At 55.2% G+C, this 15,104-nt stretch overlaps 1 protein-coding gene across 1 annotated transcript in view; it reads right to left on the bottom strand.

The window, feature by feature from the left end:
* Window positions 1-14,302, bottom strand: part of Kif21b (kinesin family member 21B) — a 43,624-nt gene extending 29,322 nt beyond the window's left edge. The window contains exons 1-3 of the mRNA XM_076872818.1: window positions 14,229-14,302; window positions 1,105-1,327; window positions 716-898 (exon numbers count right to left, since the gene is read on the bottom strand). Coding sequence (XP_076728933.1) covers window positions 716-898; window positions 1,105-1,327; window positions 14,229-14,269 — 447 coding nt within the window. The 5' untranslated portion in view covers window positions 14,270-14,302. The remainder of the gene's footprint in view (window positions 1-715; window positions 899-1,104; window positions 1,328-14,228) is intronic.
* Between the last annotated feature and the right edge of the window lie 802 nt (window positions 14,303-15,104).

The following is a 15,104-nucleotide window of genomic DNA, read 5'->3' as shown; positions in this document are numbered from 1 at the left end:
CCTAGAAACCCTTTGGGAGGGCCCGTTCACAGTAGGGAGTGCCTACACCTGGGGTTACTGATCTGGGGCTTAGCACAGCCCAAGTGTCAAGGAGCCTAGAGATCTCATCCTTCACCCCAGAAAGTTCCTGGATGCCATAGTTTCAGGCTGACACCCTCCCATTCACAGGCAGGGCTAGAGGCCAAGGAATTCTCTTCTAGGGACCATTTTGCCAGGAGACCCAAGAAGACTCAGAGCCAGGAAGCATCTCAGCCAGAAAGGGACAGGCAGGCTACTTGAAGGCGGAGGAGGGACCCATGAAGGCCAGAGGAAAGGCAGGAACCAAAGTTGTTACCATGCACAAGTAACATGCTTCCACGTCATCCTCGCCAACCCTTGGGAAGTAGACATCACCCCTATTTTGCAGATGAAGTTCAGAGCATGAAATGACATGCACAAGGTCACATGGCTAAAAAGTGTCAGAGCTAGAATCAGACAGGGTTTGAGGAGATCTCATAGGTCACTGACTCCTTACCATCTGATGGAGGAAACCCTTCAAAGCTTCCCACTGATCCTCCTATCCTTGCCTGGGGACTTCCAGCAGCAAGGAACTCATCAGTTGTGACTCCCTAGGCTACTCGACTGCACTGGAGGAGGACCCAGCTTGGGTGGCTTTGTGGTCTACCAGGTCTCCCTCCTGCCTGTCCCTCCTGCCTACCCTGCAAGAATACAGTACCTCCAGGAACTGAGCGCTGACTTTGAATTCAGGCCCAGCCACACCCTTCTCCTGAGCCCGTCGCTTGCGTTCAGCGATGCCCCCGAAGAGGTGAGCTATGGCCCTTGGGATGATGCCCTGCTCCTCCTCTGACGTCACTGTGTCGAAGCCAGTGCCCATAGTGTACGTCTTCCCGGCGCCCGTCTGCATTGGCAAAGACAAGGAGAGTGTTACCCAGCACCCTCTGGAGGCACCAGCGTGGAAGTCCCTCACTGTTCCCAGCCCTCCGGCTCAGCCAAATCCTCAGACAATAGACAAAACCATGCAGTTGTCTCAACTGCTCTAAAGGTGGGGCTCAGATGAGGGGACACCAAAGTCGGTGGCCACTATTGGGGGTGGAGGTGGCTTACCTGCCCATAGGCCAGCACTGTGGCATTGTAGCCCTCAAAGCAGCCCTCGATAAGCTTGTTCACACAAGTCGAATAGATCTGTTCTTGCCAAGTGTCCAGGTCAAAGACAAAGTCATAGGTGAAGGCCTTGTCCTTCCCCAGTAGGACCTGGGGTTCCCCTGGGGTGACAGACGTACAGATGTGACAGCCCTCAATCTTCTCCTTCGACAGCTGGGGCCGGATCCTGCCCAGGATAGAGAAGCCCTGGCTCAGGCCCTCCTTCCTCACATTACCTGCCAGGCTTCCCACTGGCACTGGGCAGAGAGGAAGGTGGGGAGGAGCTAACCGAGGACTGCTTTGGTAACACAGTAATAAAAGCATCATACCCCCAGACAGCTGTTGCTAACATTTATTGAGCACTCAGTATATACTAAATCTCTCTTTAACATATTTTATATAAATAATACATGTATTCTTCCCTATAAACCTGTGAGGTATCTATTATTTGCCTGATTTTACAGATGAGAAAATTGAGGGTAAGAAAGTTCAGATGACTTGTCCAAGGTTACATAATGGCAAGCGATGGGGCCAGCGCCATATCTGTGTGGCATGAACCACATATAGTCTTGCCAGATGTGGTGCATTCCTATAATCCCAGTGACACAGGAGGCCGAGGCAGGAGGATTGTGAGTTTGAGGCCAGCTTCAGCAACATTAGCAAGATCCTCAGCAATTCAGTGGGACCCCATCTCAAAATAAAAAATAAAAAGGACTAGGGATGTAGTTCAGTGGTACAGCGCCCCCGGGATCAATCCCTAATTCTATCCCTCCCCACCAAAAAAGGAGGGGGAGGGGGAGAAAAAAAAGAAAAGAAAAAAGCACACAGTCCTGGCTGGACTGGGGACCTTGGAGATCAACACCCTTCCGAGCAAGAATACTCTGCTTCTGTGGAGGCAAAGCTCAGGGCCAGGACAGGGAGCAGAGGGACAAGCCTGGTTCTGGGTCACATTCCCCCAGGTTAGGGCCAAGTTCTGAAGGAGGCCAGAGCCTCTGCCAAAGCCTGTGGGGGCTGCAGGGGTCCTCCAAACCAACAACCCCCTTCCCAGATGCCAGAGCCTGGTGGACAGTCACCAGGTCTGGCTCCCTGCAGGAGCTGAAGGGCCAGACAAAGCAGAATGTGGCATCTCAGGCCAAGTTGAACGTTTCCTGCAAAGGGCAGAAACCTCTAGAAGGGACAGCAGGCCAGCCACAGGGTAGGCCTATCCCTCAGACGCTGGGAGGCCCCCTCATACAGAGGACAGCAGGTGGCATCAGGACTGAGTGGGGAGCCAGTCATGGGCAGAACTGTCTCCATCAGTTACCCCTTCTTCCCTTTTCCAAGTAGCCATCACCATGACGAGATCCCCATGGCAACCATGCATGAGTCAGTGAGCATGCGTGTGAAGAGCCTGGCTGAAAGCATCCCCCAACACCCTAAAGTAAAGGGGGGTTTAGGCTCTAGTGCCCATGGGCTCACACAAGCCAGCCCTGTTGGCCAGGCACTCACAATGAGCTGCTTGTGAGGCTCCCTCTCCCCAAGCCAACATTTACCAAGAGAAGAAAAGAATGAGTGGGACCAGGCCAGCACCCACCCAGGGCCCAGAGGCGCCCGGCCACAGAGCCCAGGGCCTCCAAGCTATCCTCCTGTCTCTGTCCCGAGCCCAGCCCCCTGGCACTGAACAGTTTCAGGTGAGCACCTCACTGAACTGCAGGCCAGTGAGGTGCTCACCTGAAACTGTTACCTGCACTTGGCTTTAAGGGAGTGGACTGGGAAGGTGGGAAAATTCCTGGGGAGGGGGCAGTTATTTCCCCAGTTGCTTCCACATGTGGTGTCTGGGTTTTCTTTAGAAGTGTTTCCTCTGAGGTATGAACAGGTCCTCATGATGGGTGGCTCTCCCCAGAAAGGAATGGAAGCCCAAGGACGTTGCTATCCTATCCAGTTTTCCTGGGCCAAGGTAAAGTGAGAAACTTGCTTCTCAGCCTCCCACCTGAATTGGTTTCTGAATCTTCTGTTTTTGTTTTTATATCAGGGATTGACACCAGAGGCAATGAACCATGGAGCCACATCCCCACCCCTTTTGCTTTTTATTTTGAGACAGGGCCTCACTAAGTTGCTTAGGGCCTTGCTAAATTGCTGAGGCTGCCCTTGAACTTTCGATCCTCCTCCCTCCGCCTCCTAAGCAGCTGGGATTATGGGCATGCACCACTGTGCCCGGTTCTTGTTCATCCTCTCTGGACCTGCAGACCAGAACTCCGCCCTAAGAGACCTCAGGGTCAGCAAGACTCCTATCTCTACATAAATAATGGCAGCTCAAACACTGAGTTCTCACTGTATGCCAAGCAGCATCTGCACACTGACACATACTAACTCATGATAACCCCATTTATGGATGAGGAATCTGGGATGGTGTCCTCCAGCGTCACAGACAGTAAGGAGCCAGTTTGAGCTCAGGCTATCTGCATGCATGTCCCTGTGATGGTCCTGCACTACACTGTCTATAAGGACCGGGGCTCAGAGGGCCAAGGGAAAGTCTCATACTCAGACAGAGGGATAAAGCACTGCACAGGCTACAGGCTATAGACAGGACCTCAAACCTTGCTCTGCCCTGGGCCTGTGGGACCTAAGACCAGGGCATTTCCTCCCAGGACATTTGGATATTCCCAGGTGAAGCAAGGTTCTGGCCCAAGTAGCCTCTGAGGACCCTCAAGCTGCGTGGGCAAGCACGAGCTCCTGAGGACACCCTCCCCACATGGCTGCCTGCGATGGGATTTCTGGATCCAGTTCAAATACCATTTAATTACTGCAGGCAGATGGCAACACTGGCGATTGGAGCAAATCGAATCAGCATCCCCAGAGACAGTGGGAGCAGGCAAGGGGGAGCAGCAGCCCCGCTGTCAGAGCCCTTCAATGAGAGGGGCAGCCTCGCCTTCAGCAACTAGCCCCTAGACCACCCAGGGAGCCTGCCTCCCAGGATGGAGAGAGTCAGCCGGAGAGCAGTATGGAGGGAGCATGCAGACAAGGGCACTCCAGGGTTTTAGGGTTCAAAAGTTGTAGCCTACATTATTGGCTCACCCTGGGACCCTTTGTTGGCCCAGCACATTCTGACGTGGGGTTCTCTGTGGTTAGAGAGAGCAACAGAGCCCCATGCTGGCCCATTCTAAGCATGAGGTGCTTTACTAGGGCACAGGTGGGTGAGCAGTGTCACCTAGAAAAACAGGTACCAGCTGGAAGAGAGAGGACATGGGCTCTGGATGAGTCACTATTCTAAAAGCAACTGACTAGGAGAGGGAGAGACTGACAGTCCCAGGAATGGGACTGAATGGGTAGCTATGGATGGAAGCAAGGGAGGATGACTTCCCGGATGTGTTCCCTGTGCTAGTTCAGGGCCAGGCAGCCCCCTCAGCTTACCTTACTTAAGTGATGCTTTTAGAAAGGAAAGAAGAGACTCAAAGTGGTTAAGCTGCATGCACAGTACACAGTGAAGCAGGGCATCAATCCTGGCTCGAGCTAACTACAAACGCCCTTGCACTTCTCTGAAGGCATCCTACCCAGAAAACTCTCAATCCCCAGATCACTAAAGAAATTTCCTCCCCAGCACCACCATCAGAGGCAGGAGTCCTACATGTTCATCCACACAGATGCCTTCCACGGCTCTCCATCCTGGGGCAGCATTCCTCATCACACCCTGTCTCAGGGAGAATTCAAACCTGGAGGGCTGGTCCTGGTCCAGCCTCTGACCTCTTGTAGCATATGACTCTGGACTTCTGCCTGGGTTATCTAGAGATCTTCCCAGTTTTAACTTTCTAAGAACAGCATCACCCCAGCCCCCAGCAGCCTCTTCGCCTGGTCCCACTGTGAATGACATCATTTCTTTGGGTTGCTGTCTAGGTGGCAGTGACCCATCCTGCCCCAGAAAAGAGAGTTCCCCTTAAAGCAGGGTAGCAAGGATGGGAACCACTTAACCCTGGTGCATGGGGAGAAGTCAGGAGTGTCTCTAGGCTCTTCTGATCACACCATGGGCCCTAGGAGTTATGGACAGAGTCAGGACTAGGGTGAAGCACGTGCCTTAAGCACCAAATTTCAGAAGGCAAGAAACCCTCAGTGATCCAGATAAATTAAAACAAAAGACAGAAAAACCCCCAAAACCTCAAATTGGCAAACTATGGCCCTCGGGCCAGCTGCTTGTCTTTCTGTCCATCACGGTATGTGGCCCAAAGATCCTGGGACACTTCTGCCCAGGGCCGCCTGAATCCCACCCAGGGTCATCTCACCCCCAAGCCCCACCCCTCCCGCTTCCCCCTTCTGCAGATCCTGCCCTGCTCGGAAAGGCCCCGGAACCCCCCAGAACAGAGCCTGCCTATTTTGCCACTTGGCAACCCGCAGGCTGAGCGGCGGCCCGAGGAGAAAGGGCCCGGGGCTTTTCAGAGGCAGGATCTGGCACCGGCGACGAGGGCGCTGAGCTTCCTCCGCTCACAATTGAGCAGGGGCTGGTGGGATGTGGGGGGCGGTCCCCCGCCCCCGGGGACTCGAGCCATCGCGGCGACGGACGCGCGGGCGGCTGAGAGCCCCCTCCTCCCGGGCCCGCCCCCAGCCGCTCGGTGCCGCCGCCCGCGGGGGACAAAGGCTGCGAGCCGCGGGCCGGGGCTGCGGGAAGAGCTGAGCTCAGCGGTTCCTCGGCTCTTTGAGGAGCCTGGAGGACAGGACAGAGGAGACAGGGAGGAGGCAGGCCGGGGCGGGTGGCTGCTGAGAGGCTGCCAAGGATGGAAAACTTCCTCTGCAGAGGTAACAACTGGGCACATCCGGGCACGTGCCTGGAGCCCCACACCCAGCCCCGCTGAGTGGGAGGGGGAGGACGGGGACTGCCAGCCTCACCTCCAACCCTCTCTAGTGACATCACGTGAAGCCGGCCAATCACCCCTCCCAGGAACTCCTCCCAGCGACCTTGGGCTCCCAGGAGGGAGTTTAGCTACTTAGATGAAATCAGTCCCACCCATCAGTAGGGATGCTCCCATGTTCCAACTGACCTGCCAACCAAATCTTATCCTGAGGCCCCCAAGGGCCCCAGGCTCTTTGCATTTGGTCTTATTTCTCACTGAGGAGAAGTAACAAGCTGTGACCTTAAGATATCTATGAACTGTTCCGGAATTCTAGAAGATTCTTACAAAGATAGTGCATGGTCTGTGATGCCTGATGCATCTTCTCTGTACTGTACCCACCATGGTCCTCAGGGAACAGGCCGCCTCTTGCTAGGTGCTATTTAGGATGCTGTTCAAAGCTAGGCCATCACATACCATTTAGTTCTAAAGTTGGAATTTTTTGCCTCTGATTCACAAATGAGGCAAGAACTTGGCTCAAGGTCAGGGAGCTAATAAGAAACAAGATCTTCTATGAAGATTACCTTCATTAGCCCTCAGTCCCGAAGATTCCATCCAGAGGAGTACCTGAGACAGACACCTAGCATGCATGCAGCTGCCCACCTGTGTGTAATTTGGACTTCAGGACTTCCAGGCGGAGGGACACCCTCTCCTCCCTAGGCCCTACCTCACAGACTTTCAGAAGAAGAGAAACCTGGACTAGACTCATCTCTTAAATGACCAAAATAACCAACCTGACTAGATCCTTCAAAAAAAGCTTCAGGGGGCTAAGAGCATATCTGCTCTTTGCTCCAACAGGATCCCTAATGCCTTCCTGGAATCCTGAAATGCAGCCCCCAGAGGCTAGTCAGTCTCTGGGCATGCAGCACCAAAGCCTGAGGGGAGAAGTAAAGTTGGCCCAGATTCTACTGCTTCCCCCCTCATGTCCAGTCCAAAATCAGCACACCTGGCTTCAACCAGGATGGCAGGGACAGAGAGGCAGTCAAGTGTTGCATCCTCCATGGTGGAAATGTGTGTGTGCGTGTGTTTGGGGGCAGAGGTAGGGGAGGGACACAGAGAGGAACCCCATGATCTTTTTTTTTTTTTTTTTCCCCATGATCTTTCATTTGCTGGCACACCGGGTCACTTTGCCATGTTGTAACCTGCCAGGGGCCAGCTCTTCCTCATCAGTGACAGGGCAAGATCAAAGGGGAACTTAGCTACAGCAGGGGGGATTTAGATAAGCTAGCAAAAAGAACTTCCTGCCTGCAATGATTGTTAAACTGAACAGGGAAGCTTGGAGGAGTCTTCTTCCTCCAGCATCCTCTGCCTCCCAGGCCTCATCCCATAAGGACGATATCTACTATTTGTTGAAAACCTGGGTTCCCAGCTCATTGATGCACATGAAAGGAGGGACTGTGTCGTGTCTACCCCAGGAAGCAAGGGATATGTTTAGGGAGGCTCAGAAGGTGAGATTTAACAACCGAGAGTCACACAATTTGTAATGGTGGAGATGAAATTCCAAGCAATCCTACCCTTGCCCAGTCTGGCTGCATCCCCCAAGCAACTCTGCACCAGGGCAGGAGAGAGGTTGGACTGGAGAAAACCGATCCCCTCAGAGAATCTCCCTGGCTGATGTCACCAACAGCTGCCAGCAGTGCCATGAGGGGCCTGTTGGGAAAGTATTTCCCCATTTTGTCATTAAGGAAGCTGCGGCCCGGGGGCCTGGGAAGCATGGAGCTTGCTTCCCTGCCAAAGCAAGGCAGCAGCGCTCCTCAGCAGCAGAAAGAAGACGTCCGCACCCCCCTTTACTGAGCACCCTCTCCTCCTCCTCCTCCTCCTCCTCCTCCTCCTCCTCCTCCTCCTCTCCCTGGCAGCCTGCCAGTTCTGGGGAAGGCGGCTGGAAGCAAAATCCCTGCTCTCTCTGGGGAGTCTGGCTCCGAGACACCAGGGGGGATTTAACTGACTGAGCCCAGACAAGGCACCTCCCCACAGAGGCCAGGCATCTATCAGTCAGGGCGGCAAGATCCACTTTGGGGTGCTGACCCTTTTAGCTGTACGGGAAAGTGGGGGCAGAGCCACCAGAGAGCCCTGTAACAGCCTGAGGGTCTTGTTGCCTTCCCCATAGAGCTTCCCTGGCCTCTCAGACTTGTCCCCAGCCCAGCCCTCCTGCAGCTGGCCTCAGGGAAAAGACTGGGGCTCGCTCTGAACCCTCACAAGAAGGTTTTGTATAGTGGAGCCAAAGGGCATGGGTTTATGAGGCCCTGGCCGGCCCAGTGAAAGGGGTCTGTCAATCCTTTCTGCCTGACTTTTGCCCCTGAACAGGGTCTTCAGAGCATGGAGAGGTAGCAATACTCAAAGCAGGAAGTCTTGGGGTGTCAACCCCACAAACAGGGTTCAGAACTGTCACCCCACCCCCTCCTCAGGGATGTGCTTGACCATCCTTTCAATTCATCCCAGAGTCCTGGCCATGGTCTCCTGAATCATGCTGGGGAAAGGCAGGCAAACGGGAGGGGTGTATGGTATGAGGCATCTGGGGAGGGTCTCCCTGCCCTTCACCCTCTAGGCCATCAGGAGTACTCCCCAGAGAGGCTGAAACCAGGCACTGGGGAGGATATAGGAGAAGACAGGATGTGGTGTCAGCAGCAGGGAGTGGGATGCAGAGGCTGAGAGAAAGGGCCAGTCCCTGTCCTGAGCTGCATGTACCCCCAGCCGGCCCTGTGCTGGCAGGCTGGCTGCACAGACCCGGCTGTGAGCAGCACCAGGAGCTTCCTGAGCCATGGACTGACTCCTCTGGCTCTGAGGCCTGGGAAGGGCAAGCCTAGCTCAGGGAAGTGCCACTCAGCTGTGCTCTTGCAGACCCACCCCCACCAGGGGGCATCTGGCAGGGGTTTCCCATGACCTCCTGGGAGACAGGAGATGCTGCAGTTTGGCTTAGCCCAGAGCCCAGAGCTGTGATGACATCTGCATCTGGTGGGGGACAGCTCAGTGGGGACTGGACCCTGGGGACGCTCCCCTGCTGAGGAATGCAGAGCAACAGGCAGCTGGCTGGCTGGCTGGCTGGCTGGCTGGCTGGCTGTGGAGGGCAGGAGCCACGCTGGCCCTGGCCCTGCCCCCCCTGCGCAATAGGTTCTCTTGTTGCACCTTCATTCTGCCTAGGTCAGCCCAGCCCAGCCTGTGAAAGGACTGACAGGGAGCTTCCACCACCAGCTATGATAGTGGCCTGCAACCGAGAAGACAGAGGTACAGGGACTTAAGCATCTGGGGACAGGAACCATGGCATGCCCACTTTCCCATGCTTCAGAGCAGCTGGAGGTAAACAGGGGGAGTCCTCCAGAGAACACTGCAGTCCACACTGCTGCCAGCCTGGGGCTTCACTGCCCCTGCCCCAGCCTCCCCTCTCCTCCCTCCATAGGATGGGGGGGTGTGGATCTGTCTTAGCCCTGCTCATTCCCTGGAAGTGCTCCCTCCAGCTGTTCTAAGGGGGCGGGGGTAGGAGGACACTGCTTTCCTCCTTAATGTCCTCAATTGCAACACTGTCCAGAGGGTAAAATGAAAGGCCAGGAGGCCCAGGAAGCCTGGGGTTCTCACCTTTGGCTGAGGGAGGTGGGGTGGCAGCAGGAGAAGACTTGGAAGCCCCAGAACCTCCTCCTCTAGAGGGTGCCAAGAGAATGGGGAGGCAGGAACTCCCCCAAACCAAAAGGAAACCACAAGGATTTAGGAACTAGGGCCACGGTGGGGATGGGCAGCCCTATGCCAAGTAACCCTGTAAGGCAAATCCCTTGCCACACAGCTGCACAGCGCTGTGCGCTGCTCCCACATTCTCCTCCAGGGCAACTGTGTACAGAAGTAAAGCATTTGAAGAAACCGAAGCAGAGACCAGAACACTTAGCCAATTAGCAGCTGGACTGGAGGTGGCTTAGAGCAGTCTGAGGAGCCACGTGCTTGCAAAGAGGAGTGCTCTGGGTTCAGATCCAGCCTCCTGCATCTGCTGCTGTGTTCACTCGTTTATAAAAGGAGAGTAGCCTCAGTTTCTTGGTGGGTGTAATAGGATAATGCAGGCACAGTGCTTGGCACAAAGTAAGTGTTCAACAAATCATAGTGCTAAGCCACTTCCTAGTTCACTCTCCTTTCTACCCTGCAGGCTTTCTTCTCTGAATAAATAAATAGGTGGAGTCACTTTGAATCACTTTACCCAATAATTCACTGCAGCTTAAAATTAGGGAGATACTTCTTAGGTATACTTAAATTAGGGCTTATTTTTTAAACATTTTATTCATACTTGACTCTGCAGGTATCTACCTGTATTTTGTTCCCTCCAAGAATTAAATGCCTTCTACTTCATTCAAACTTCTGCTCTGCATAAATGAAAAAATCAGAACAAACCAGGTGTCCCCATTCCCCAGTGAGTAAAACTGAGGCCCAGAAGGACAATCAGGAAAGAGGACCCATGACCCGTTTAGCAGATGCATTGCATTGGTCCAGCCCTGCCCTTTGCTCCCTGAGCTGTAAGAGTAAAGGTGTCAGGCATGTGTCACCTCAGTTACCTCCCAGCCCCAGCCCCAGCCCCAGCCCCACCCTTGGGTTTACAAAAGCTGAGAACCAATCAAGCATATTGGCTGGGTGGTGGAGGAGGGGAGGTTTCCGGGGCTTGTGGTTACTACACTCCACTTCCTTGTGGTGATGTAAGCCCTGTCAATGCAGCAGGAGGCCACTACCAGGACTCTCAGGTCTCCACACAACCCTCAGAGCTCCTATCCAGGCCTCAGTTTCTGCAAACTGGAAAGCATGAAATGCAGTTGGCATCAGTTGGCTCTGAATGGCTTTGGGACCCTGAAGGCACCCACATGCCCACCCCCATAGTTCAGTCTTCTTTATTCTCCCAATCCCACAATGTTCTTGACTGAAAATTTAGATAGCTATGGACCAAGATTTGAGACTAGTCTGGAACTAGGGAAATAATTGCAGCTAGAGAACCCCTATGGGAGAAGACAGGGGTCCACTCTAACACTGTCCCTTGGGTCCCCAGCTGGGGCTTCCCTCAATTCCCTCTCTACCCTGTTCAACCCTGTATTCTCTATGGATGGATGTGGGACTGGCCAAGGCACCTCCCCCTCCCCTGCAGACTAAAGGAAGGAAGTTTAGGGAAGCTAGGCAGAGATAAGCAGGAGGGAGTTAGGCAACACTAAGGGCTCCCCTCATGGTGAAGGCTCAGAGCTGGGGGCTTGAAAGGGTCTTAAATAAACTCACCATGTGACTTGGCTTCCTTCCCCAATTTCGACTTTGCCAACTTGCATCTCTTAACATTTGTCAGGCCTGTATTTCTGCAGCTGGCCGCAGGTTACAGCTCAGGCTCACCTCTCTCTAGCTGTGCTACAGGTCCTCCTCCCCCACCCCCAGGTAAAGGCCAGTTCTAGTCCAGCCCAGGAAGCTGAGAGTCCTTACAGTACAAGGGGATTAATGGATAAAGGGATCAGAGGGCAGGCCTGAGGGGACTGTCCTGGGATCTCTTGGTAAAAAACTGACTAGCCCCAGTTCAGGAGCAGATGGGCCTGACTCCACCTAGTTGGGGAGGCAATGGGGTGGGGCTTTGAGGGCCTACAAACACCTGGACATTTTCCCCTAATCCTGAAGCCCCAGGTCCTGCAAATTTCCTCCGGTTTTTCCGGAGCCCAGGCCTTCCCAGCAGCACTTTGCAGATGGCCAGCTTTGATCCTCATCCCAGATTAGAGCCCAAGAGCCCAGGGCCTGGAACTTCACCTAGTGGAACAGCCTGGGCCTCTCTTCCTAAACACACACATCAGCCCAAGTCTGTGTCAATCCTGGATCCCTGTCCCAAGAGCTGGACTCCAGGGTTCATCACAAGTTAATCTCATGGGAGTTCAAAAAGGCTTCAGTTAGGGACAAAGGACTTCCAGGAAGTCAGAAAGATAGCTGAACCTGGCAGGAGGTAGTAAGCCCTGGGGAAGCAGTAGGTATAGGCAATTCCAAATCCTTGGCCCTTCTCATAAGTGCTCTACTTGACTGCAGCCCCACACCCAATCCTTTAGGTGACACGAGTGGTTTCTGGGGGCAGGAGATCGGACATCCAAAACAAGGAGAACTCCCCCTATGGCTCGTTACTGGCACCATCTGCTCCCCCTCCCAGCCTAGCCTTGGCCCAGTCCTACCCTCAGTTCTCTGATTAGAAACTGGGTTCTGTCCAGGCATTGTCTGCCTTCCACGGCCGGCTGCCCATTGAGGTCTGGCGTGTGCCGGGCTGGGCGCTCAAGCTGAGCTGGAGAGCTAGAGCCGATGGCAGAGAGGAGTGGGCGGGGCCCTTACCTTCCTGCAGCCCCTGAAAGCCCCGGCTCTTTTGATGCAGGATTCCTTACACATTTCCTTCCAGATCAGCCACTCAAGGCAAGGCATGGGGACCTCACTTAGGACAATCTGACTGGGAAGATCACCCTAAAGCACTGGGTGCAGAGAGCAGGCACAATCCTTTCTCTGTGGACAGGGCCCCAGGATTATTCTGGTAATGTGAAGGGAGCACTGGCTTCTCACCCTTGACATAATGTGCTGTCCCCTAAGGCTCCCCGCCGCCCCTCAGGAAGCCCCTCATCTTACCATGTCCCAGCCCAGGCTGGGGACCCTGAACAGATGTGGAGGGCCTTTGTTTGACTCTCTCCTGCAAGATGGAGTCTAAAGGAAAGCCCCCCTGGAAGGGGCACCCCAAGCTCCTTTCTTCCCAGCCCTGGTTCACACTGGATGGGGGTTGCAGCTTCATTTCCCTTTTATGGCGCTGGACTCTCCCCATCTGCAGCAGATGCCATATTTACATTTCTCACTCCCACTCCCCACCCTGCACCTCCCTCTCTCGACCTCCAAGGGCTCCTGCTGCAATGTCAGCCCCAGCGACAGCCTGGCCCCGCCCCAGTCAGCCCACCAGGCACCTGCAGGGCTCCTCTTTGTCTCAGGCTGTTGGGAGCCAGGAAGGCTGTACTCAAGTGATGCTCTGAATGCTTCCTGGGGTACAGGGTGTAGGGCCTCAATCTCCCTCCCTCAGCCTCAGATCTGGGATCAGCCTCAATGCCTCCTCTCTAGGTTGCAGAGGTGGCTAGGGGCATCTGCCCTGGGACAGGAAGTGGGGCCTTCATCCATTATCATTTCTGGCCCTGTCTAGAAGCAACTTCCCAGGACCCCTGGAATCTGGGTCATCTCTGACCCAGGGGATCTGGAGACCTGTCTCAGGGACCCACCGTAGACCCTCCACTCCCCCTATCATACAAAGCTGGGGCAAAGCCTCTCTACATCCCTGCCTTGGTGAAGTCCCAGATTGGTACTCTCCTAATACACCCTCTCAAAGAGAAAACCCCCAAATAAAAACAGGGAGAGGCAGTGTGGTGTAAAGCATCTCCACCCAGCACAAAGAACACAGATGGTTCAACTTTGCAGTATTTCCTGTCCCTGTACCTCTGTGTGCCCCTCCCAACAGAACCTACCCAGCCATGCCCTCTCTAGCCTAATTTCTGTCAGATCACTTCACATCTGAGAGCTGTCAGGAATGGAACCCCCAGAAAAATCTACCCAACCCTTCCCTGTTCAATTTCACCTGAGTGCCAGAGGATGGGCCAGTGTCACACCCTCCTGTCCTCTCAAAGGTAGCCTCTCAAATATACCTAATACCCCCTCCTCTCACCCCATCTCCTTTTGGGGCAGGCCCTACAGGATTCTTTCCATTGACTCTCCACGTTAGGCCAAAGCACCATTCCAGCCCTTCCGTGGTCTTAGAACCCATCTCTGCAGAACGAGCTCCGGGAGAGTGTGCTGCCTTGGCTAGCCGGACCCAGCACAGAACTAGCTGATTGGGGTAGATGAGGGCGAAAAAAATTTCCCTTCCAATATCCCGCTATGAGACAGCAGCCTCGTGGGGAGGCGAAGAGGAAACGCACTGACGCCCGGCCTGGGCCAGGGCTGGGTGTGAAATACCGGATTTCCTTGTTTATTCGATATTCTGATCATTAAGGGCTCCCAAGAGGGGCCCGAAATTAACCACCCAAACAAAGCCACCTTCCAGCAGTCCGCCGGGCCGCCGCTCCCCTGCGGCAGCGGGGCCAGCGCGCGGCGCCCTTCAGCCCGGCCCACGCCGGCCCCTCCTCCGGGAGTCCGGGCTCCAGCTCCAGCGATGTCCGTGCCCCCGGCTCCAAGCCCACCCGAGACAAAGCCCGAGCCCCGCCGCTCACGCTCCCTTTTCCCGCTGTCGGTCCCTACCTGACCGCCACCTTGACGCAGCAGTCCCCCTGGCCAGCCATGGTCTTCTGACGCTAGGGTCTGGGCGTTGATCAAGGGCGGGGGTCCGGGGGCCAATGCCCAAGGCAGCGGCTGCGGCTGCCGGAGGCGGGAGCGCGGGCACTGCTGGCGAAGGCTGTCGCCGAGGCTGTAGGTGTCATGCTCGCAGGCGACAGGCAGAGGGGCTTACCCACTGCCGGCCCCCCGGGGTCGATCCAGCACACCTCTTGGAGCCATCGGGCGGCGGCGCGTAGCTAGCTGACAGCCGGCAGCGCGACCCACTGCTCCCCACCGCGCGACACACGCGCTCACACACCTCCCACCCTGGCCACCACCTCCCGCCGCAGCGCGAACAAAGGGGGCGGGGGCCGACCCGGCCCAGGACCCGCCCCCGAGCCCGGCAGAGCCGCGCTGGGCCCCGCCCCACCCTGCAGCCACCAATCGAAGGCCCGAAAGAGCAGCAGGGGCGGGACTTGAGCCTTTAAAGGGATCTCTTGGCTCCGGTCCACCGGGTTGCTGGGGGCGGGAAGAATAGCGGGTAGTTGGGACGGCCGGGAGAAGCCAAGCACGCAGAAGCCTGGATCCTCGGAGTCGCAGAACCTCAGCTTCACTGGGACCTTCCTTTCAAAAATGAGGAAACATGCAAAGAGGGGAACTACCCAAGGTCACACAGAGAGTTAGTGGCTAAGCACGGGTAAGAAACCTGGCCTTCGGGGCAGAGCGCTGCTTCAAAGCATCCCACAGTGATTAGCGGTTTACAGTTTGAAAAGGCCAGCAGAGCTTCCCTTCTGCATTTATTCCAGTAAGTTCGCCAACCTTTAGTGAAGGGGATTCTTGCTGATGTCTAAGTAAAATTCC

This window comes from Callospermophilus lateralis, chromosome 13 (genome assembly GCF_048772815.1).
Source record: "Callospermophilus lateralis isolate mCalLat2 chromosome 13, mCalLat2.hap1, whole genome shotgun sequence".
Lineage (NCBI taxonomy): Eukaryota > Metazoa > Chordata > Mammalia > Rodentia > Sciuridae > Callospermophilus > Callospermophilus lateralis.
Note: the sequence above shows the minus strand (reverse complement) of the source record. Positions and strands in the feature narration are given on the sequence as shown.